The sequence below is a fragment of the Lynx canadensis genome, chromosome B2 (assembly GCF_007474595.2).
Source record: "Lynx canadensis isolate LIC74 chromosome B2, mLynCan4.pri.v2, whole genome shotgun sequence".
In the NCBI taxonomy this organism is placed as follows: domain Eukaryota; kingdom Metazoa; phylum Chordata; class Mammalia; order Carnivora; family Felidae; genus Lynx; species Lynx canadensis.
The window spans coordinates 100,900,593-100,926,717 of record NC_044307.1 but is presented as its reverse complement, the minus strand read 5'-3'; the positions used below and the strand labels follow the sequence as shown (position 1 = coordinate 100,926,717).

Here is a 26,125-nt window from a genome sequence, read left to right as displayed (position 1 = left end):
ACAGTTTTTCTGGGCTCTCAGCTGGATGCCCAATTGTTAATAAAGGGATAATGACATCTCTCCTCTGGCATTGCTAGCCCTCCAACCCCAGCACTGTCTGAATAGTTTAATTCCAAACCCAAGCCCACAGCAGCTCTCCTTAGTAAGCTTCATATGGTTTCATCTTCCTCATTTTCAGTGCGGCCCTGGGCCAGTCACTCACAGGAACCCCCCACCTGGATTACTGACTGCTAACCTCTGCTCCTTGCACATATACCCTGTCCCATAGATTCCAGCTACAAACTGCATAACTCTAATCTCTGTCTCCGTGGCTTAGCAAGACAGCCACACTATACTTAGACTGTAGTATACTGCAGTATATTTTAGGAAGTTTTCTCCTCGTGGGCTGGGGTTCACCTCATGGGTTTTTCTTCTCTCGAGAAGCACAGTCTTGCATTGCCTATTGTTTGTTGCCCAGAAACAATCATCTCAACTGTTATATCAAAGCAGCTTCAGACTAGTTCAATACCAGTTGTTCTGTCATAGTCAGAAGTGAAAGTTCCCACCTCTACTTTTCCTTAAGTTGAAAGTAAAATGATAGTAATAAGCTTAAAAAATAGCTATGTAAAGAAAAAAAGCCATGAAACTAATGTGTCTGATGTTTGAAAGGAATGAAGCTCTGCTTATTGAATTGGAAGGCCACATGATGATGAGGCTGGAAAGATGTAGCCTTAGAAATAACTTGATGTGTTTAGGGGAACTGCTTTCTAGCATGTCATCTGCAGTCTCCTTTGAGGAATCTCAAGTAAACTGAAATCACAGAAAGCACTAAGCTTATAATGAAAGCCTTATAGAAACAGAAGTTTAGAAGAAGTTATCTACCAGTAAATAAAATGAAACTTTTATTATTTTTTTAATGTTTATTTTGGGGAGAGTGTGCATGCGAGTGGGGGAAGGGCAGAGAGAGGGAGCCAGAGGATTCCAAGTGGGCTCTGCGCTGACAGTTCAAACTCCCGAACCGTGAGATCATGACCTAAGCCAAAGTCAGATGCTTAATCGACTGAGCCACACAGGCACCCCTAAAGTGAAACTTTTAATGGTAATATTAAAGTTTCCATTGAAAACTACATTTATTGGTTTATTTTTAAGCCCTAAAGTGCTGTAAATGCATGTTTTGCTACCTCTAATTAGGATGATAAATAATTGCTCTTGCCAAGTGAAATCAAGAGCTGGACCTAACATATTACATAAGGGACTTGAACTAGACATTAGACCATTTATGTTAGATGGCTTGTGTTACATGGAGAGTCCATACAGTCTTTCTTTGGAGATACTTTGGAAGATCACGCAATTTTATTTTAAAAATTTAAGTGGATTTTTACCAACAAAGTGAGTCATACTCTTTAATTTGCATTTGCTTTGTACAGTGTTTTAAGTAAATATATACATATTTTATAAATGGTCTCAGAAATTAGAGTAACTTGCTAGTCAAGAATTTCTTGTATTAAATCTGTTTGTAAAGCTTGGAGGAGCCCTGATTATTATCACTTTGTTTTTATGAATTCACATTCGGTCTCCTGAAAACCCTTGATTTATATAAACAAGTTATGTTCCTGAAGTTTTGTTGTTTGGGACTTAGAATGTATTTTTCCATAAAATACTATGTTTCGTGATTAGATTCCTCTATCAGTCTATAAAACCTCTCCTAATCCCTAATATTACTGATCTAGAGAACTCATAGTAGCATTCTGATTTCATCTGCTTTCCAAGCAATAGTTATTAAATACTATCCCAGTTTCTGAGGTAGGAGCTCTGTGTTGGTAGTAGAGTTATGTAGCTCAAGAAGATAACGTTCAAAATGTTTTTCTTCATTTCCTGGATGTAGATAGAGCCAATCCAAAGAAAAAAGTTCAGAATAAGAAATTTGTACTTAGAATTCTTAAATCTCCTTTTTTTGTCACCTTCTTACATGCCCTGTCCCAAAAAATACCCTGTACCCTCAAGATGCTCTAAGTTCACCACCTACCCAGGCCTATCATGAATAGCTTATACTTTATATTTCCCTTCCTCTTCCTCTTTTGTGTTGCCTATCACACTTGAGTTTCACAAAGTGTTAGGAGGATGGCATAATTCTTTAACGACAACAACAAAATTACCTAACAAAATTCTGCATTGTCACACTATGTTTATTTTTTTTTAAGTCCACAGTGTAATTCCATTCTCTTTTTATATCACTTGGCTAACCAAATAGGTCTAGAAGTTAGGGATGAAGGTGATTTTATGTTAAAAAGATTGCTTTTTTAATTTAAAAAGTCCACGTTTTAAATACTTTAAAAATATACATTAGGAAAGATACAGAGTGACATCAGCAAGATGGTAGAGTAGGAAATCCTAGGCCCTCCTTCCCCTATAAACACACTGATTCAGCAACGCTTCACAGACAGATTCCCTTTATGAGAAATCCAGAAACTGATTGAAAGATTCTTGCACCCTGGGTGAATGCAGAACCAGACTCAACAAAGCTGGTTGGAAGATTTGGGACACCCTCTTGCCAGGGACCCTGCCTCTGGCACAGGGCCATATGATCAGGAAAAGGCCCCTAGCTTCTCTAAGGGAAGGGTATGGGAGGGTGGTTTGCATGTCCAGCACCCCAACTTTTTCCAAGGAGTTTCTAACAACCAGCACAGTCTAGCTGGCAGAGCCAAATGGAGATGGTGGTATGGGCTGGTAGATGCCATAGATCCTTCCCCCTGCCCACAGAGTGAGTGGATGAAAAATCCTACCTCCCAGCTTACCCCTGGGGAGAGAAAGAGATACATGCCTCCAGTGCCCCAACTCCTCCACAGCTACACAAAGAACTTCCATCTGTCTTTCTAGTCTTAGAGCTCTGACAAGTAGGACATGGTCCAGCTGGCCAGAGGAGAACAAAGATAGTGGTTTGGACTAGCAGATAGCATAACTCCCCCTTCTCAGCACAGTGGATGAATAGAAACCACAGCTGCCTGCTTCTTCCTGGGAAGGGAAAGAGTTGGTAGAGTTCCTCAGAATCTCTGGCAGGGATGATTGGACTATAAGGCTAGTCCATGAAGACTGGGAGAAACGCCTGCTTTGTCTAATGTTGGACACCAACATAAAGAGTCAAGGAAAATGAAGAATCAGGCAAAGATGCTCCAAACAAAGGAAGAAAATAAATTTCCAGAAACTGACCATAATGAAACAGAGCTATATGGTTTACCTGACAGGTGTCAAAATAGCAGTCATAAAGATGCTCACCAAGGTCAAGAGAATAGTGCATGAGCAAAGTAAGAATTTTATCAGAGATAGAAAATATTTAAAAGTACTAAAGAGAAATCATGGAACTGAAGAACACAGTAACTGAACTGAAAAATTTATTAGAGGGGTCCAACAGTAGACCAGACTAAACAGAAAAAAGAATCTGGGAACTCAGCAGGTCATTGACCATCCATGACCACAGAATGCATGAGTCATTAGATCTATTTTGTTTTATTTTAAAGGGACTGACTGAATCCACATATAATGTGTTATCTCAGATTCACTTTTGCCAAATCTGTATTATTGAAGGATTACCTTAATAATCTGAAACAAAATATATTAAAATGTGATACATTTTTTTTGCCTATAAACTAGTAATAACTTAAAAAATTATAATCCCCAATATTGACAGAGATGCAAGGAAACAAGCACTTTATCATCTCTAGTTTGAATGTAAATTATTAAAACCCTCTGGAAAGTAGTGTGAGACTAATATTAAAAACAAAATCAGGGTTCCTGGGTGGCTCAGTCCGTTGATCCTGATTTTGGCTCAGGCCATGATCCAAGGTTGTGGGATCAAGTCCTGCATTGGGCTGAGCATGAAGCCCACTTAAGATTATCTCTCCCTCTTCTGCCCCTCTCCCCTGCTTGTGCATGCTCTGTCCCTCCTTCCCTCCCTCAAATAAAAACTTTAAAAAATTTAAAAACTAAATCATAGCAGACCTTTGACCATATTTAGGCATTTATTTTAAGGAAATATTTCAGCATCTATACAAAGACTCAACTGTAAAGATATTCATTATAGCATTGCTTATAGTAATAAAAGATACTCAAAACCAAGCCACTAAATTATAAATGATGTAATAGTCATGTAAGGTAAATATCATAAACTCATGTAATAGTCAATAGCTATAAAATACATAAATATGGGGAAACAGTCACAATATATTAGGTTAGAAATACAAGTTATAGAATAGTATTTCTGTTTATTTTATTTAAAAATTGAATAATTATATAAAGTTTTTAGGATAGGTTTTTGTTATTTCTTTTTAGCTGTTATTCAGATACAATTCACATACCATATAATTCACCCATTTAAAGTGTACATACAGTTAGGGGTGGTGAGTGACTCAGTTGGTTAAGCACCCAACTTTTGGTCTCAGCTCAGGTCTTGATATCAGGGTTTTGAGTTCAAGCCACATGTTGGGCTCTGTGCTGGGCGTGAAGCCTATTTATGAATAGATAGATAGATAGTACAGTTAGATGCTGTTTGTATATTCAGTTGTGCAACCATTACCACAATAAATCTTAATATTTGCATTATTCCAAAAAGAAACCCTGCATCTCCTAGCCATCACCCTCCAGTCTTCCCTTCTCTACCCCCACCCCTACTAATCTACTTACTGTCTCCATAGATTTGCCTATTTTGGACATTTCTTATCAATGGAATCATATAATGTGTTGCCTTTTGTGACTGACTGCTTTCAATTTATGTTGTCCAGATTAATTCATATTGTAGCATGTGTCAGTACTTCATTTCCTTTTGTTGCCAAGTAATAATTCCATTGTATGAGTGTATACCACATTTTATTTATTCATCACTTGATGTATACTTGGGTTATTTCCACTTTTTGGCTATGAATAGTGCTGTTAAGAACATTCATGTACAAGTTTTTGTGTAGATGTATGTTTTCATTCCTCTTGGATATATACTAAGGAGTGGAATTGGTGAATTACATGGTAACTCTATGTTTAACAATTTGAGGAATTTCCAGACCATTTTCCAATGCAACTGCGCTATTTTACATCTAGTTTTTCTACATGTATGAATCATGTATCATGACTTTTAAAACTTTATTGAACAGTTATGACTATTCTAAAAAATATACTTAAAGGTTGCAATATATTTGAACCTTAATCATTAAATGAATAAATTTTATTCTTTAAAACTTCTGTTTATGGCTTTGGGGGAAGGTTTATTGTTGTTATTTGTTTTCTTAACAAAAAAGGTAAGGAAGGAGCACCTGGCTGGCTCAGTCGGTAGAGCATGTGACTCTTAACCTCGGGGTTGTTAGTTTGAGCCCCACGTTGGGCTTGGAGTCTATTTAATTAAAAAAAACATGTTAGGGTAAAGAGTTTAATTTTTGTAAAGGTTTAAGTCAAAGAACAGAATATTAGTATTTTCATAGAAAATACTGATTTGACATATTTACCCCATGTATAACCTCACTAAAGCTATTTTCCTAACTCACCAAATTATTGTATTTTTTCCCATTAACAGACAATGCATGCTGTTAGACTGGTAGTTACGGTGATATCCCAAAGCTTTCACATTCTTTTTTTTAAATTATTTTTTAATGTTTTTATTTATTTTTGAGAGAGAGCACAAGTGGGGAAGGTGCACAGAGAGAGGGAGACACAGAAACTGAAGCAGGCTCCAGGCTCTGAGCTGTCAGCACAGAGCCCTACGCAGGGCTCAAACTCAGAAACCACGAGATCATGACCTGAGCCGACGTTGGACACTTAACCGACTGAGCCACCCAGGCACTGCCCCAGCCTTCATGTTCTTTAAGAACGTATATGTGATAAATTATAATTGTGTAATTATTGCATCAGCAGCAGTGGCATCTAAGAGAGAATGTTAATTTTTTATAACAAAAATAGAGCAACATCAAGCAAAATACTGAAAATAATTATCCTTAATCTTACCACCTTATCGCAAGTACTATTTTAAACTTTGATATTTTCACTAGGTTTTATGCCCTTGAAATATATGAAATTTTCTAATGTTTAACTCCTTTACATATTTTGCTAAAGACTCACACCATGACTCCCTCCTTAAATCCTCATTTTTAATGTGTAGGTTTTGGCAAGAATTAAAACAGTACTAGTTTCAAGTGTCCAAATTTTTTCCTAATGTTCATAGCATGGATTCTCTTTTAACAGATGGAAAATGGTTGATCACTACATTAGCCGTGTCCGTGGAAATCTCCAAATGTTAGAACAGCTGGACTTGATTGGGAAAACCAGTGAAATGGCTAGACTCTTTGGCATTCAGTTTTTACATGTACTCACAAGGGGCTCACAGGTAGGAAATCAGTTTTCCCTATATACCATGAAAGTTATGTGTGAGTGATAACTTGTGAGATGTTTGAGGTGATTTGATATTTTGAACTTTCTATGTGGTACGAACTAATATATAGCTGGTTAATCATATCTTGTAATTTATTTTCTGGAAAAGCTTTAATTTCACTTAACAGCTCCACTTTTTATTTTCTCTCCATACCGACTTTCTGGCCACTGCTAAGTTTTTTATGCTGTTGAAAAATTCAATGGCTGTGTCCGTGAGAATATTTGTGCCTGAATAATATCAGTGTCATCAGGGATGCCTTCAAAGGCCCCTTAAAACTAGGGAAGCATCAAAGAAAGTCAGCCTCTCTTTTGTTTTATATTCCTAATTTCAACGTCTCCTATTTCCCAACAAATAAGGTTGTTTTTTTTTTAAGTTTATTTATTTTGAGAGAGAGAGAGAGAGAGAAAATCTCAAGCAAGCTCTGTGCTGCCAGCACAGAGCCCAATGCAGGGCTCAAACTCACAAACCCATGAGGTCATGATCTAAGCTGAAATCCAGAGTCAAACACTTAACCGACTGAGCCACCCAGGCGCCCCACAAATAAGTTTAATATAAAAATAAAGAAGAGGATTTGGGAATCAATATAAGTGGCTGTATCACTTTTTTAAGAAGTTAAAAATAGGATCATAAAGTCATTTAATTCATATCTTTTTAATTAATTTCCCAGGGATATGAGAGATTTCGTCAGATGCATCACCCAAAAGGATTTCATGCATTCATTCAACAAATATTGATTTGAATACCTTTAGTGTGTTAAATAAACACTGTGCTAGACATCAGGGATACTACATTAATTCACTTAGGTTCCTTAACCCCACAGAGCTCTAATTTGGTGTGTTTATTAATAAACAAGTATGTTTATGGGGCGCCTGACTGTCCGACTTCGGCTGAGGTCATGATCTCACAGCTTGTGAGTTTGAGCCCCGCGTTGCGCTTTGCACTGACAGCTCAGAGCCTGGATGGAGCCTGCTTTGGATTTTGTATCTCTGTCTTTCTCTCTCTGCCCCTCCCCGACTCGCACTGTGTCTGTCTGTCTGTCTGTCTGTCTGTCTGTCTCTCTCTCTCTCTCTCTCTCTGTCTCTCTCAAAAATAAACATTAAAAACGTAAAATAAACATGTTTGTTTATTTAGCTGTATTGCTTAATTTTTTAATTTATATCCCCCCACAAGTTTTTAATTTATATCCCTCCACAAGTTTTAAAAACAATTTGAAAAGGCAAAGATACCTTAAAACCACATGAGAACATTTCTGTGATCCATGCTGGTTCTTGTGAGTGCTTTCTTTTTCTAATACTCCAAACTATCTGCTTATTGGTGGATGTTATAAACAGTCAGTAATTGCTTGATTCAGTTTTGTGAGGGACCAGTATTAATCTGACTACTGTTCAGTTCTGGAATCCTTGTGTTTCCTTCCTTCTCGGAAAATTGGAGTAACTTGAGATTTATCCATCTCAAGTCTCCCGACTTTCACTCTAACTTTCTCCAATCTGTCAAAGACCACTGGCCAACTTTTCAAATGAAATTGTTAAACTATACAGTCTTTCCTGTATCTGGTTATTATTAAATAGATGTATTTAAATATAAGAAGAAATCTAATTGTGTCTCTTTCCAAAATTGACTTATAAGATATTTAATGTATTTTACAGTTTTTATATAAGTTATAGGAATACAAGAAAAGGATTTATGAATGCCTTCTCTGGCACCTGAAAGCTGACTAAGTAACCTATATTATATAACTGCATTGTAAGAAAGCAGCCTTCTTCTGAAGAGCAAAACATCCCCTTAAATAATTATCAGATGTTCAGAGACCAATATATTTTTATTTAAACTGTTTCTTCTTTTCTTCCTACTTCCACCTCTCTGCCTGCAGTACCGTGTGGAATCAATGATGTTGCGTATTGCTAAACCAATGAACTATATTCCTGTGACACCTAGTGTTCAGCAAAGATCCCAAATGAGAGCCCCTCAGTGTGTTCCCCTAATTATGGAGCCTGAATCCCGCTTCTACAGCAATTCTGTTCTCGTTTTGGATTTCCAGTCACTGTATCCTTCGATTGTGATTGCATATAACTACTGCTTTTCCACCTGCCTTGGCCATGTGGAGAACTTGGGAAAGTAAGGGTTTTTTTTTCATATTTATAATTATGTTGTGCTTGTACTTCTTACTAAAATTAGACTTTTTTTGAGTGTCTCTTTGCATTTGAGACTGTCCTTTTGAGCAAGGTGGATGGGCTGTAGCATAGCTAATTCATTCTTTGTTGTTACCATACTAATTGACCTGGATTTGGGTAACTGTATGACTAATTCAGCATCATGAATGGATGATTCATATGAAGAAGATTATGAATAGATCAGTCTTGCAGCTCATTTGTTTCATTCTCTGTGTATATCTATGCATGCTCTCTTTTTTTTTTTTTTTTTTTTGAGAGAGAGAGAAAGTGTGAGCAGGGGAGTGGCAGAGAGAGAGAGAGAGAGAGAGAGAGAGAGAGAGAGAGACTCTTAAGCAGGCTCCACACTTAGTGCAGAGCCCGACACGGGGCTGAATCTCACCACCACGAGATCACCACCTGAGCAAAAATCATGCTTAACTGACTGAGCCAGCCAGACGCCCCCTGTGGTCTCTTCAAATGAGAGTTAAATTTAATTTGTTGATATAAATCACTTTTCAGTGGAACAGTTTAAGGATTATGATCTTCTGTCTCCAGCTATCGCCTCTTCTTGACTTTTCTTAAAAATAGTCTATGATTTTTTTAAGTTAAATTGTTAAATGTTAGGTTTTATATATTCATGTCAACTGAATTGTATACTGAATGAGAATAACATTTTTAATACTCAAAGGAGTATGTATTTTTCTCATATAAGAAATAGTCTTCATTTATAATGATTATTGTATGTGTAAAACCAAGCATTGTAGTGTTAACCTAGAGTATACTCATTCCTTTCTAGAAAGCATTTATGGAAATTATATTGGTGATCCTGTCTTTTTATTAAGAACAGAATTTGGAAAAGTTATTTATAATCTTTTTATTTAAGGCTTAAAATTTTTCTTTAAGGAACTTAGTGTAAGGTGATCATATGTTGAGTTGAAATCTGGTATTTCAATATAGATTACCCATAAATTTTAGGATAATGCCATTTAAGAAATGTTTCTTTTAATAATTTGTGAAAATTTGAAGAACTGCTATTTGGTAATTAAATAACGATATTGCTAAGTAAATAAATTCATGCTTAGATATTTGAAAATGAATTTCTAATGGAATCAGATTCCTAAAATTGTCTAGTATCGCTATTCTATGATTTGAGAAGTATTTGCTTAATGTTTTCTTTCTTAATAGGTATGATGAGTTCAAATTTGGCTGTACCTCTCTAAGAGTACCTCCAGATTTACTTTACCAAATTAGGCATGATATCACAGTGTCCCCCAATGGAATAGCTTTTGTCAAGGTAATACTCTCTTATAAGTGAAAGGTATCAACTGTGGCTTAACCTTTGGAGAGCTAATGGTTTAGATGCTGTTGGCATATAATACAAAGAAAAAAGCCCAAGTCTGCTTGAATATCTTATCTTAAAAAGTAAAGATTATAGGAATTTTCTAAGAAATTATTTTTAAAAACCAGTTGTCTTATTTTGCATGAATTTAGATTTAAAGTCTTTTGTTAGATTTTAGTTTTTAATAAAATACTGAAAGAAATGTGCATATGTGCCTTCTGACCTCTATTAGAATCTGAGACTAGCTAATTGACGATCACAACAATGTTAAAAGATTTAAATTGCTCTAATATGTAAATTCTAATTGCCCTACAGTATTTTAAAGTAAGACTGCCTTAGAAATGATACTCTAATATATTTATTGATTGCATTTTTAAGATACCCAAACCAGTAATAGGATCTCTTTTCTTCTAGCCCTAATCTCCCCATAAAAGAGACAAAGAAGAGCCTCATAAATGAATAAATTAAAGACAAATAGAGGAGAGATTCTAGGAGAAGAGTATATTGCCTCTTTTATGCCAACTTCATTCCTTTTTTGTTCTATTTCCTTAGCAGTGAGTCTGTATTAGAATCACGGTACAGTAGGGTGGTTGATGGTAGCATGGACCCCACAAGCCCTCAGATTCATTCTGGTGTACTTAGCAAAAGTAGCATCATTTTCTACCAGTAAGAGGATGCTGTGTTTAAAGAGTACCTAAAAATTAGCTATTTAGATAGGAGGAAGATTCTCACCAGAGACTCATGACATACTCCTCTTTGAAAAATATTACCTCTTTAACATAACATATATTACATCTTAACAAAAACATTGTGACTGCTTCATAAGGTACACAGAATGAATTAGAGGTTAGAATATGTTTTCGTTGTCACATATGTAGCAGCTTGTTATATATGATCTCCCCTTAACAGCATTTTTAAAACTTGCATCTACATTTTGACCCAATATGTAAAGCTTAATAAAACTAAGATTTTTTAATATTCAGGAGTGTGATTATCCTATACCTAAGGTTTTAATTGTTCAGTCCGACATGCATTACCTTGCACGTGTCTGTGAATCATCTTCAAAGTTAATACTGTTTTGTGGTTTTCATTCCTACTGGAGTTCTCATAAATTCTCCCTAGTCTTGATTAATACAAATGATTTTTTTTTTTTGGCATCAACAAATTTTATCACCTCACTATTCATCCCCTCTTCCAGATTGCTAATAAATATAGGCCGGAGGGGATGGCTTAGTGGTCTAAGCATCAGATTTGAAATACCTAGAGTCCCTGGAACTGCAGGTTTGAATGTCAGCAGAGTCAACCCAGCTCATCATTCTTCCAAGGTAGATAAATGGAGTTCCATGCAGATTACTGTGTGGGGTCATTAGGATGAGATCTTTAAAAACTGAGGTTTGTTATGAGTGATACAAATCCCGTGTGTCTTTCTGAAAGAGTGGGGGTTTGGATCAAAGTTTTGGACAAAATTTCCCTCTGAACTTGTTGTATGATCTCTTATGCACTAGCTTGACATCCTCCTTTCTGGAGGTCTCTGAACTCACATAATAGTGCTACATTAGATTTATAAACATTATAGGAACTTTTAGGAAAAAAGTGCTCTTCAAAAGAAGGAAAATGTGATGATTTTGTATTGATGGCCACTGGCCCTGTGGCCACTCAATTGTTAGTATGTTTCAGTTCATGACAGTTGGCCATTGTTATACTTTGTACTTCCTTCTTAATTATCTAAATCTATAACTATTAAGGGATTTTAAATATTATTTTTTCTTTACAATAGCCTTCAGTAAGAAAGGGTGTGCTACCAAGAATGCTTGAAGAAATTTTGAAGACTAGACTCATGGTGAAGCAGTCCATGAAGGCTTACAAGCAGGACAGAGCCCTTTCACGAATGCTCGATGCACGTCAGCTAGGACTTAAGCTTATAGCAAATGTCACATTTGGCTATACAGCTGCAAATTTTTCTGGGAGAATGCCATGCATTGAGGTAAGTCATAGAAATCTGTAGTTTTTTCAAGATACTAAAGCAGCATTAAATGAATATCTGTTCATTAAAGTATTTTGTTTTATTTTAAAACTTTAAAGATTTTCATTTCCATGACATAAGATCAGCTTTTCTCAAACTGGAACTTGTATACATAAAAAAAATCTTCTGAGTTTTGGGCTTTTCTCTATGAGAACTCTTTATCATACATCTATTTCTCCATAGCTCGATGAGCATACTGTAGCAAACTATTATCATGAGATTTTAGTGCTGCATTTATAGCAGTGTTTACAACAACCTTGGTACTGAATAATTCCTTTTAATGTGTTGACAAATCTGATGTTAGGTTGGCTTCTCCGAATGTCAGAATGACCAAACATTCCATGTTTACTAATGTACCAATAGATGTAAAACAAAACCTTTCTTTTGCCGAGGTAGTTGCAATTGAAAGATACTTTTCATAGAATAAGGCTAATTTCTTGCTACTCACTAAATTAGGGTGTAAATTTAACATGAATACAATATAGTGTGACAGAGTAATGCAATAACTTACTAGTGATTGAGAAAAGAACAGAGTAGTATTATTTTATTGGTGCTCTTTTTATGCCAGATGAAAGCTAGAACATTGCAGTATACCATGTTAGTAGTTCAGGAAGGGAAAAGCAGTGGAAGGATAAAGTCCCACATAGCCCACAATAGGCAGAATAAACTTTAAAAACTTGTGCAAGGGACTTTCAATTTCAGGTCCAGCATATAAGAAACTCGAGGAGCCACTCTCTCCCCACAAGTAAAAAGCTGAACATACTAAAAAATCAACCATTCTGAGATCTGTCAGAAGTGAGGTCACAGGGCAAAACACTACCCCCAAAATTGAAAAGACCCAACAGGTAAATACAAAGAAGCACAGCTCACAAGAGCAGAAACCTCTGCAGGAACCAGTGCTTGAGGTAGGGAAACATCAACGGATGAATTGCTGGAAGTTCAGTGTGGACAAATCTGAGAGACTAAGACTCCAAGGGACCTAGTCATCAGGGCCCCCACACTTTTGTGATTTTTACCTCTAGGAGCTCAACCAAGTTCTCACAAGTTTTCTCTCACACAAGAAAAATTCCCTTGTGCTTCTGACACGGAGAGGGGAAAGGAACCATTTTGAAATACACCAGAGCATCCTGTTCTTAACAAGGTCTGCCTTCAGGAGAAACTTTAACTGGAGCCTAACCTGCTAGCATTCTGTCAGAGCCTAACTGACCTGAGAGAAGGGAAATACCCAGCTCCGAGTGCTCTGGCCTTCCATGTGGAGGAAGGGAAATACTCCAGCCTCTTCTAGCTATCCTGTCCCACCAAAGGTGGGGAAAAAGACTGAGAAGCACATGTAAAGTACATAGTCCAGAGGTACAGTTTCACTGAAAGACTAAGTCTTACTCTAGAACTGTAGAAGACTTCCCCTCCCCCCGCACAGATTACCACCGTATTACTAAAGGCCTATTTCTAGCAATTCCTTTTTACTTGATACTTCATGTCTAGCTGTCAAAAAAAAAAAAAATTACACAGTTTGAAGAGACAGAGCAAGCATCAGAACCAAACTTAGATGTGGCAGAGATGTTGGAATTATTAGACTGCAAATTTAAAACAACTATGATTAAGGTGCAAAGAGCTCTAATGGATAAAGTACACAGCATGCAAGAACAGATGGGCAATGTAAGCAGAGAGATGCAGATTCTAAGAAAGAACAAAAAAGAAATGCTAAAGATGAAAAGCACTTGAACAGAAATGAAGAATGCCTTTGATGGGCTTATTAGCAGACTAGACATGGCTGAAAAAAGAATCTCTGAATTTGAAGAAATCTCAACCCAAACTGCTAAAACTGAGAAGCAATGAGAAAACAGACTAAAAAAAAAAAGAACAGAATATTCTAAAACTGGGACAACTACAGAAGTTATAACATACATGTAGTAGGGATTCCAGAAGGAGAAGAAAGGAAGGAACAGAAAAATATTTCAAACAATAGTGACTGACAATGTCCCCCAAATTAGTGTCAGACACCAAACCACAGATCCAGGAAGTTCAAAGAACACCAAACAGTGCAAAAAAATAAACCTAGGGATATCATTTTCAGACTACAGAAAATCAGTAAAAGTGTTAGATCCTGAAAGAAGATGGGGGTCAGGGATAACTTACCTATGCAGAAACAAAGATAAGAATTACATCCAGCTTTTCCTCTGAAACCATGCAAGCAAGAAGAGAATGGAGTGAAATATTTAAAGTGTTGAGAGGAGAAAGTACTCCAACCTGGAATTCTGTGCCCTGAAAAATTACTGTTCAGAAGCAAAGGAGAAATGAAGACTTTCTCAGACAAACAAAAATTGAGGGAATTTGTGGCAGCAGAACTGCCTTGCAAGAAATGTTGTAAGAAGCTCTTTAGAAAGAAGGAAAATAATATAGGTCAGAAACTCAGATCTACATAAAGAACAAAAGATCCTCAGAGAAGGAATAAGTGAAGGTAAAGTAAAATAAATACTTTTATTTCTCTTATTCCCTTTTTCTTTTCTTTTAAGCTTATTTGAGAGAGAGAAGGGTAGGGGCAGAGAGAGAAGGAAAGGGAGAATCCCAAACAGGCTCCACACTGTCAGTGCAGAGCCCGACATGGGGCTTGATCTCACAAACTGTAAGATCATGACCTCAACCAAAAAAAAGAGTTGGACATTCAGTCGGCTGAGGCACCCCTGTTTTTCTTATTTTTAATTGATCTAACAGATAACAATTTGTTCAAAATGATAATAGCAACAATGAATTGGATTAGGTATATATATATGCATATGCTTATGTATACGTAAAATGAGCGACAGAAATGACATAAAGGCTGGAAGTAATTAGAATTATTTCATCATTATGAAGTACTTGCCCTGCTGTGAAGTGGTATAGTGGTATTTCACAATGGTATATTGAAAGTAAATGTATTATTGCAAAATCTAAGGCAACCACTTTTACAAAAAATAAAAAGAAATATGATTGATGTGTAAGAAAAGAGAAAAATGGAATCCTATCAAATAGAACCACAAGAGGAAGAAAAAGAGAAGAAAACAAAAATAGGAACAAAAAACAAGGGCAACAAACAGGAAAAAATAAGCAAAATCAGTAAGAATGTAGTTGAACTCAGCAGGACAACCAAATGAATATAGTGGGCATTTATATATAGACTACTTCATTCAACACCGGAAAATGCATTCTTCTCAAGCTTGCATGGAACATGCACCAAGACGGATCTCATTCTGGGTCATAAAACACACCTTAACAAATTTGAAAGAATATGAATCGTATAATGTCTGCTCTCAAATCATGTTGCAGTTGATAGGCTAGATATCAATAACAGAAAGACAGCTGGAAAATCCCCAAATGCCTAGAGACATTCTAAAAGAAATTTTAAGATATTTTGAACTAAATGAAAACACAATTATCACAATTGGTGGAAATCAGCAAAAGCAGGTGTAGAGTGAAATTTTTATAATATCGAATCCATTATTAGAAAAAAAAAAAGAGAAAGATCAAAAACTAATCCTCTAAGCTTCCACCTTAGGAAACTAGAAAATAAATTCAAAGTGAACTGAAAAAAAGTAATAATAAAAATTATATCAGAAATCAGTGGAATTAAAAACAAATTGAGAAAAATCAAAGAACCCAAAAGCTAGGTTTTTTTAAAGAATAATAAAATCAGTAAGCCTTTAGCCAGCCTAAGAAAAAAAAAGAAAGAAGACACAAATTACTAATATTAGAAATAAAAGAGGAGACATCACTTCAGGCCCCATAGGACATTAAGAAGATAATAAAAGAATACTATGTACACAAATTTGATAGCCTAGATGAAATGAACCAATTATTTAAAGGACATAATCTGCCAAAACTCACACAGGAAGAAATAGCCTGAATAGGCTTTATCTATTAAAGAAATTGAATCAGTAATTAATAACCTCCAAAATAGAAGGCACCAGGCCCAGATGGGTTCCCTGGTAAGTAAATTCTACCAAACATTTATGGAAAAAATTATACCAATTCTCTACAATCTCTTTCAGAAAATACAAGCAGAGGAAATACTAAGTCATTTTGTGAGGCCAGCATAATCGTAATACCGAAACCAGGAAAAGACATTACAAGAAACTACACACCAATCTCTCTCATGAACATAGATGCAAAAATTTTCAACAAATATTAGCAATTCAAATCCAACAATATATAAAAACAATTACACACCACAACCAAGTGGGATTTATCCCAGGCATGCAAGGCTGGTTTAACCTTTGAAAATCAATTAGTGAGATCCATCACATCACATGCAGGGAAAAGCCACATGATCTTAACAATAGATGCAGAAAGAGCATTTGACAGAATCCAATATCCATTCATTATAAAAAGCCCTCTGTAAACTAGGAAGAGGGGAACTTTCTCAGCTTCATAAAGAATATCTACAAAAAAACCTAGTGCTAATACCATACTTAGCTATGAAAAACTTGAAGCTTCCCTACTAAGATCAGGTACAAGGCAAGGATGACCCCTCTCACCACTGCTTTTCAACATCATAGAAGAACTGGAAGTTCTAGCTAATGCAGTAAGACAAGTAAAGGGCATAAAAAATACACAGATTGCGGGGTACCTGGGTGGCTTAGTGGTTGGGCAACCGACTTCAGCTCAGGTCATGATCTCACAATTCGTGAGTTCGAGCCCCGCATTGGGCTCTGTGCTGCCAGCTCGGAGCCTGGAGCCTGCTTCGGATTCTGTGTCTCCCTCTCTCTCTCTGCCTCTCCCCCACTCGCACTCTGTCTGTCTCTCAGAAATGAATAAACGTTAAAAAAAAATTAAAAAAAAAAATACACAGATTGGGAAGAAAGAAATAAAACTGTCTTTGTTACATATGACATAATCCTCTATATAGAAAATCCAAAAGAATTAGCAGAAAATCTCCTAGAACTAATAAGCAGTTATAGCAAGGTTGCAGGATGCAGGGTTAATACACAGAAGTCAGTCGCTTTCCTATATACCAGCAATGAACAAATGAAATTTGAAATTAAAACTGTATCACTATTTATATTAGCACCCACAAAATGAAATATTTGTTATAAATCTAACAAAGTATGTATAAGATCTGTATGAGGAAAACTGTACAGCTGTTGAAAGAAATGAAAAAGCTAAATAAATGGAAAGATATTCCATGTTGATAGATAAGAAGACTCAGTATTGTCAAGATGTCAGTTCATCCCAGGGCACCTGGGTGGCTCAGTCGGTGAAGCATCCAACTTCGGCTCAGGTCATGATCTCGTGGTTCATGAGTTCCAGCCCTGCATTGGGCTCTGTACTGACAGTCTGGAGCCTGCTTCAGATTCTGTCTCCCTCTCTCTAACCCTCCCCTGCTTGCGCTCTCTCGCTCTCTCTCTCTCTCTCTCTCAGTAATAAATAATAAACATTAAAAATTAAAAAAAAATTCAGTTCATCCCAAATTGATGTATAGATTGAATGCAATCCTAGTCAAAATCCCAGCAAGTTACTTTGTGGATATTAACAAACTGATCTTAAAGTTTATGTGAAAGGTAAAAGACCTAGAAAAACAATACAATTTTGAAGAGTAAACTCAGAGAACTGACAGTACCTGACTTTAAGCCTTACTGTAAAGCTACAGTAATCAAGGTAGTGTAGTATTGGCCAAAGAATAGACAAATGTATTAGTGAAACAGAATAGAGGTTACAGAAATAGACCCACATAAATATAGTTAATTGATCTTTAACAGAGGAGGAAAGGCAATACAATGGAGAAAAGTAGAAGATAGTCTTTTCAATAAATGGTGCTGAGATAACTGGATATCCGCAAGCAAAATAAGTGAATCTAGACACAGACCTTACACCCTTCACAAAAATTAACTCAAATTGGATCACAGACCTAACTATAAAACACAAAACTATAAAACTCCTAGAAGATAACATAGGAAAAAATCTAGATGACCTTGAATTTGGTAATGGCTTTTTACTTGGCAACACTAGAAGCATGATTTATAAAAGAAAAGAATTGATAAGCTGGACCTCATTAAAATAATTTTCAGCTCTGCAAAAGACAGTCAAGGGTGAAAAGCCACAGACTTGGAGAATGCAGGGATTAAGGGCACTGGCCCTCCCCACAGAGTTGAAAATCCACATATAACTTTTGACTCCCCAAAACTTAACTATAAATAGTCTACTATTGATTAGTAGCCTTACTGATAACATGAACAATTAACACATATTTTGTATGTTGTGTATATTATATGCTGTATTCTTACAATTAGAGAAAAGAAAATGTTACTAAAATCATGAGAAAACACATTTACAATACTATACTGTATTTATTGAAAAAATCCACATATAAGTGGACCCATACAATTCAAACCTGTATCATTCCAGATGATTTTCTTTGTGCATTCATCTGTCAGTGGCCACTTTGGTTGCTTCCATGTCTTAGCTATTGTAAATAATGCTGCAGTGAACATAGTGGTGTATATATCTTTTACAGTTCGTGTTTTCATTTCCTTCAGATATATACCCAGTAGTGGAATTGCTGGATCATAATGGTATTTCTATTTTTAATTTTTTGACGAACTTCCATATTGTTTTCCATGTTAGCTGCACCAATTTGCACTCCCACCAGTGGTGCACGAGAGTTCCCTTTATTCCTCATTCTTACTAACACTCTACTTATTTTTAGAAATTTTGTACTTAAATATTTTTCTTATTATGACTTTTCAGGATCCCAACCATTGCCTAAACTGTAAAACCAGTTCCTTTCCTCTTTTTAAATCTAATCTTTTAGCCCTATAATGGAGTAATGTTCAAATTAGGAACCATGGCACAAAGTAGCAGAATCACTTTTAATTTAATTATCACTCCTTCCTTCTTCCATCTCCCACCACTAAATCCTTCACAATGCAAGGTCTTCGGGACAGCTGCAAGAGTTCTCTTTAAGAACAAGAGTTCTGTTCTTCCAGGTGTAACTTAAATGGGCCAGAGTAGGTAACAGGAGGCAGACATTTAGGGTCAGTATGTGTATTTATTCATATGTGTGTAGCTTAAAAGCATATTTGATTCTGACACTAGATGGTTTACCCTTCCAGCTATTTGCCATCACATATTTTTAAAGTTTATCTTGTTTTGAAAGTGGCAACAGATGACAAATTGACCATTTTATTCAAACATGAGTTTCAATTAGATAACATGACTTTTTTTAATGTGTCAGGATATATATAGTTTACATTCTCAAGGTTTTCTGATATACTAAAGGTCTCAATAGAATTCATGGTTCTTAATTTAAACCCAATAAGTTTCTGCTACCAGTTTAAATCTATTCCTTTGTTCATTTAACGTTTCCTTTGTAAAGCAACTATAAAGAGCCTTTTAAACACTTATTCCATCCTACATTTAGTTCAGGTGATTCAAATTTTACAGTAAAAAGAGAAAGATCATTATAACTGTTGTTGGCTTCTTAATACAAAGAAAAAGTGCATAATTCTAAAATTTTAAAAGGAATGCTCCATTTATGCCAAATGGAAGTTTTCCCCAGCTCTTAGTTTTAATGAGTTTAGTAAATGGAGGCACCTGGCTGGCTCAGTCTGTAGAGGATGTGACCCTTGATCTTGGGGTTGTGAGTTCAAGCCCCACGTTGGATGTAGCGATCACTTAATATATATATAAAGCAAGCAATAGTCCTATGCTGGTCTCCTTAATTTACTTAACTATAAAATATAATTAGCTTGTTGTATTTGTCAAGATCTATCATCTTTTTGTTTTGTCATTATGTCATGATCTTTGTTTAAACTCACTAATCACCAATGAAACTGTCCTTGTTAGGAGAGCCTTGTTGGCTCAGTTGGTAGAGCATGCAACTCTTGATCTGGAGGTCACGAGTTCAAGTCCCATGTTGGATGGAGACATTACTCAAAAAAAAAAAAAGTATTCTTGTTAGACATATCTGTGTACTTGATTAAATTGAACACTTATATTTTCCATCATAGAATTATACATTTTTCATTATATTCTGTATTATCTAAAAATTATGTATAGCCAATCACTAGGATTGAAGTTCACCATTAACTTTAATGATATTAAAAGAAATTATCCTAATACTCCAATAGAAAAATTTTGAAAGATATACACACACATACTCATACACATACACAGTGTAATTTCCTTCTGAATTGGTTATAAAAGCATATATGAGGGGCACCTGGGTGGTTCAGTTGATGAGGTGTCTGACCTCAGCTCAGGTCATGATCTCACGGGTTGTGAGTTCGAGCCCCGTGTCTGGCTCTGTGCTGACAGTGCAGAGCCTACCTGGTTCCCCTGCCTCCCTCTCTCTCTGCCCTTCCCTCAGTAGTTTGTGTGCTCTCTCTCTCTCCTCAAAAATAAACATTTTTTGGAAAAAAAAAAAAAAAACAACATATGAAAGTCCTTGAATAAACCAGACTTATTCTTCCAGGAATCAGATGTAACTGTATACCTTGTATAAAGTATAATCCATTGTACTTACTGATATATTCACAGGTGAGTCTATGTATCGATTGATTCCTTTCTTTATATTCTTTTTTTTTTTTTTTTTTAAATTTTTTTTCAACGTTTTTTATTTATTTTTGGGACAGAGAGAGACAGAGCATGAACGGGGGAGGGGCAGAGAGAGAGGGAGACACAGAATTGGAAACAGGCTCCAGACTCCGAGCCATCAGCCCAGAGCCTGACGCGGGGCTCGAATTCACGGACCGCGAGATCGTGACCTGGCTGAAGTCGGACGCTTAACCGACTGCGCCACCCAGGCGCCCCATCCTTTCTTTATATTCTTCACCTCATTTTCTTCATGAGTACTTGTAGAAAGAACTATGACACTAATGACTGTTTTCTTTTTTACGTTCTTTTCTCCTTGTTTCATATTTAGAAATAGTAGTGAAAATTAAGTATTATATGTTAAAGTCTACTGATACATACTAAGCTGTGTTAAGAAATTACTTCCAATGTGTTTGTACCAACAGGTTGGTGATAGTATTGTTCACAAAGCCAGAGAGACCTTGGAACGAGCTATTAAACTGGTGAATGATACCAAGAAATGGGGTGCCAGGGTTGTATATGGAGATACTGACAGGTAATTAACTTCCTACTTTATAGTTGTCTTTTTGCATCTCTTCAGATATTCATTTCAGTGTTTGAAATGGCTTAAGGGTAATCCTTCCTAAAAACAGAGTTCTACTTAAGTCTTCCTCAGTCCTTATGATCTTGTGATCAGAAGTAGCACAAGTCCTGAATTACCAGATATGATCTTAAGAGACAGAAATTTTAAGTGTCCTGAGCCACAGACTTATGGAGATTCCCATGGCATGCCTGCAGGTAGCAAAGTAGATAGTGATCTGCAAAAAACTGTATACACAGGGGTCTAGTCTAGTCTTTTTAAAAAACAATAGCTCTTAATGTAAATGATTCTTCATATAGCTTCAGCTCTGTGAATTTAAATACATATCTTAACTTTGGAAGATATCTGCCAAAGCTATGAGTGGTTAACTTTCCTTGGCCCAAAATACTTTTGACCTTCTACAAAAAGTGCATGTAGGCAGATACAATTTTCCATTTGATTCCAGAGGGCTCACAGACTTCCTGAAGTCCATCATCCATGGGCTGACAAAGAATAGGACTGCCTCTGGGTCCTCAATTAATAACCTCAGCTTGGTTGCCTGCCTTGGTATTTTTTTAGGGCCCAGTTATTGATGTAACATCTTATTTGTATGACTTCATAAATTCTTCTAGATTATAAGTATTATGCAGATTTCTTAGAGTCTGATATTTTTCATATTGAAGGCTTAGATTCACAGTGTGATCATGCTTAGAGCACTTGCCTCAGGACCTCTGATGACTTTACAGCCCAATGAAGCTGTAGGACATAATGCTTCTAATCATTAAAAATAGCTTCTAGGTAATCTTTGAAGAGCACTTAATCTTCTCCAGTTCTTTAATGCACGTATAATCAGCATAATCATATTAATGCTGAATGAGACTTGCCTCATACAGCAGCTGTTTCATTACTAACAGGTGGGTATACTTTCAAGTTATCCAGGCCCCAGCTATCCATAGTGTCTACTGTTCTCCATCAAAAGCGACTCTTCAGCTTGACTTTAGTATTTCACTGCTCTGTAAAACCACTTCTGCTGAGTAGTCTAGCAAAATAAAAGTTACTAGAACATGGTTTTGTACCTTGTTAGCAGAGCTCCTTGCAAAAAATTTAGGGAAGAGGAAAAAGTTAAACATTGAATTGTTGAGTTTAATTCAGGGTCATACATGTCATGGTTGATGACACACACAATCAGAAGTTGGCATGGTTCTCATTGTAGTTATCTTTGTTTAGTATATAAGATCTTTAAGAATTCAAACCAAAAAAACAGACGCACAGAATGTCAGAACTGAAAGACAGCTTTGGTGCTATTTAGGTCAGCAGTTTTCACACTGCTGGAGGGAACCCTTAGAAGCATATTCTTTTTTTTTATTTTTTTTTATTTTTTTTTTTAATGTTTATTTATTTTTGAGACAGAGAGAGACAGAGCATGAATGGGGGAGGGGCAGATAGAGAGGGAGACACAGAATCGGAAGCAGGCTCCAGGCTCTGAGCCATCAGCTCAGAGCCCGACGCGGGGCTCAAACTCACGGAACGTGAGATCGTGACCTGAGCTGAAGTCGGACGCTCAACCGACTGAGCCACCCAGGCGCCCCAGAAGCATATTCTTATGTGCTGCTTAAAAGCACATTTCCCTAAGATAAGAAACTTGTCTAAGATCACCTGACTAGTCAGCAATGGAGCCATAAATTAGTACTCAGTGTTTTTTGATTCCTAGCTGGTACTGTCTCATTACATCAGAATTCACAGGTATTTTATGATTCCAGTCAAAGAATTTGCAATATTATTAGAACTTTTGCTCTCCATTCACTAATTCATTCAACAAATGATAATTGAAATATACTGTATGAGGGCAGTTCATTCTTGAGCATGCATTATCAATGGTAACAGTATCACCCTAACCCGGTACAAATTGGTTCTCAGGGAGCAAAACCACTTAGATAGAACAATGGATTTTTGGCCCTACAAAGTTCAACCACCCAACAACATTTTATTTCTTAATAATTACTTTCTCTTATTAAATTTACTTTTGGGGCACCTGGGTGGCTCAGTCAGTTAAGCATCTGACTTTGGCTCAGGTCGTGATCTCATAGTTTGTGGGTTTGAGCCCCATGTCAGGTTCTATGCTCACAGTGCAGAGCCTGGAGCCTGCTTCAAGTTCTGTGTCTCCCTCTCTCTTTGCCCCTCTCCTGCTCACTCGCTCTCTCTCTCTCTCTCTCTCTCTCAAAAATAAAACATTAAAAAAATCTTTAAAAAGTTTTTTTAAAAAATAAATTTTAACTTTTTTGAGAGAACAATAATGATAAAAGATTGAGAAATACTGCTTTAGGGATAATAGATAATGCTTGGTGAAGTGAAAAAGTTCTTAACTGAGAGTGAGGAGATCTGGATTTGCTTTCTAGCTATACATCTAGTCGGTGCATGGCCATTAACAAGTCTTTTAGCCTCTCTGAGGCTCAGTTGCCTCATGATCAGAATAAAGGAAATCTGATAGATGATGGTGAATGATCATTGCCTCCCTCCGATTTCAAGACTGCTGATTTTATGAATCTTGGGATCTAGCTAAGGGCAATCAGTTACCAAAGCATCAAAATTACTGTTACAGAAAGGTGTTTCTGTCTCTAAAGCAGTTATGCATTATTGTCCATTTAGAAAGTATAATAAACACACTATTTCTTTTTTCAGATAAATGGTATTTTTTATTAAAATATAACTGGGAGTGCTTGGGTGGCTCAGTTGGTTAAGCATCTGACCCTTTTTTCCCCCCCCCCACATTTATTCATTTTTGAGAGACGGAGCATAAGTTGGGGAGGGGCAGAGAGAGAGAGGGAAACAGAATCTGAGGTAGGCTCTAGGCTGTGAGCTGTCAGCACAGAGCCCGACGCAGGGCTTGAACACACAAACCGGGAGATCATGACCTGACCCAAAGTCAGATGCTTAACGGACTGAGCCGCCCAGGCACGCCAGGTGTCTGACTCTTGATTACAGCTCAGGTCATGGTCTCATGGTTCATGAGTTCAAGCCCATGTTGGGCTCAAGCCCCACGTCATACTACACACTGACAGTGAAGAATCTACTTGAGGTTCTCTTTTCCTCTCTCTGCTCCTTTCCTACTCATGTACTCTTGCTCTCTCAAAAATAAACTTTAAAAAATAAAATTGACATACAGTATTGTTTCAGGTATATAATACAATGATATGACCATTATATACATTACAAAGTGGTAATGTGGTTTATACAAAGTTTGTAATGTGTATATACATTACAAAGTGGACAAGTGGTTTAAACAGTTATTTTATAGAAGAGTGGTTCTCAGTCATATTTACTACACCCTAGTGGAATATGACCTACTCCCATCAGTTATAGGAATTCTCTATAGTAGTGCTAATAGCTCTTATATAGAATGGCAGCAGAAGAGTGGTGTGGAGCTAGAATCCGAATCTCTAGAAAAATTCACCTGAGTATAATTGAGAAAGGCTTTCTAGGTTGTTCTAATATCCCCACTCACGCCCTACTATGTGAAAATCATACTCTGTATGTGTGCTTGGATCTCTCAACCCAAAGATGATTGTTACTTAACTAGATTAAAAGCACCAGTGACAGACAAACTTATTTTAAAACAGTCTTTCTCTTTTTTGTAGGACAGTCACCTCCATTCTGTTAAGTGATCAAAAATTTCCATTAATCTTGGCCAGCAGTCTTGAAGCTTAGCTCCAAATAAAACTGGCCAAAGCAACATAGATGGACTCAAACCCACTAACTACTGGGTAAAATCTCATATATGTAGCCTATAATAATATTTTTTAAGATATCAACTTCATTGAGGTATAATTTTTAACAAAACACATAATTTAAAAAAATGTAATGTTTGTTTTTGAGAGAGAGACACACAGAGACAATGTGAGCAGGGGAGGGGCGGAGAGAGAGAAGGAGACACAGAATCCCAGCAGGCTCCAGGTTCTGAGCTGTCAGCACAGAGCCCGACATGGGGTTCAAACCCACAAGCCTTGAGATCATGACCTGAGCCCAAGTCAGACATTTAACTGGCTGAGCCACTCAGGCACCCCAGAAATCCTTCCGTCTTGACCTGCGTATACTGCTGGTGGAATTGTACATCAGAAATTTCTTTCTGGAATTCAGTTTGACAGTATCTTTCAAAAAATATTTTTAGAGTATACATTTACCCAGAAATTTCACTGATAGAAATTTGTTCTAAGGATACAACCAAAGGTGTGCCAAATTATTATATGTGAAATATTAGCAAAAAAATTTTAAGTAACCTAAATTTCCAGTGATTGAGGTTTGGTTAAATTATGATACATCTGTACATTGAAATACAGTACAACGGGGCACCTGGGTGGCGCAGTCGGTTAAGCGTCCGACTTCAGCCAGGTCACGATCTCGCGGTCCGTGAGTTCGAGCCCCGCGTCAGGCTCTGGGCTGATGGCTCGGAGCCTGGAGCCTGTTTCCGGTTCTGTGTCTCCCTCTCTCTCTGCCCCTCCCCCGTTCATGCTCTGTCTCTCTCTGTCCCAAAAATAAAAAAAAATAAAAAAAAAACCAAAAACGTTGAAATACAGTACAACTGTTAAAATAATGTATGGGGCGCCTGGGTGGCGCAGTCGGTTAAGCGTCCGACTTCAGCCAGGTCACGATCTCGCGGTCCGTGAGTTCGAGCCCCGCGTCAGGCTCTGGGCTGACGGCTCGGAGCCTGGAGCCTGTTTCCGATTCTGTGTCTCCCTCTCTCTCTGCCCCTCCCCCGTTCATGCTCTGTCTCTCTCTGTCCCAAAAATAAATAAACGTTGAAAAAAAAAAATAAAATAAAAAAAAATAATGTAAAAGAACTAAGCAGTGTGAGAAAATATTATGATGTACAATTAAATGAAAGAAGAAAGTTATCCAACAATCTGATCTGTGATCCCGAAGGAGAAAAGATTTACAGATATACAGAAAGGTTTGTAGTGCCTATTTTCTGAATGGTCAGATTAGGTGGCTGTTTTCTTCTTTGTGCTTTATGTTTTCTGACATTTTCTTCAGTGAACATATATTATAAAATATGTGTGTGTCTTTTTTAAGTTGGGTGGTTCTGGAAGGAAGTTTCCTCCCATATCAC

The 26,125-nt window shown here is 36.8% G+C and overlaps 1 protein-coding gene across 4 annotated transcripts in view; it reads left to right on the top strand.

Moving 5' to 3' along the window:
• Window positions 1-26,125, top strand: part of REV3L (REV3 like, DNA directed polymerase zeta catalytic subunit) — a 177,383-nt gene that overhangs the window by 137,392 nt on the left and 13,866 nt on the right. For 2 of the 4 annotated variants that reach the window (XM_030316171.1, XM_030316170.1), the window contains exons 22-26: window positions 6,199-6,340; window positions 8,256-8,500; window positions 9,721-9,829; window positions 11,652-11,858; window positions 20,888-20,997. In XM_030316171.1, coding sequence (XP_030172031.1) covers window positions 6,199-6,340; window positions 8,256-8,500; window positions 9,721-9,829; window positions 11,652-11,858; window positions 20,888-20,997 — 813 coding nt within the window. Of the gene's footprint in view, window positions 1-6,198; window positions 6,341-8,255; window positions 8,501-9,720; window positions 9,830-11,072; window positions 11,199-11,651; window positions 11,859-20,887; window positions 20,998-26,125 lie in introns of those variants that run through there. The other 2 variants (XM_030316172.1, XM_030316173.1) reach the window with 2 other exon arrangements.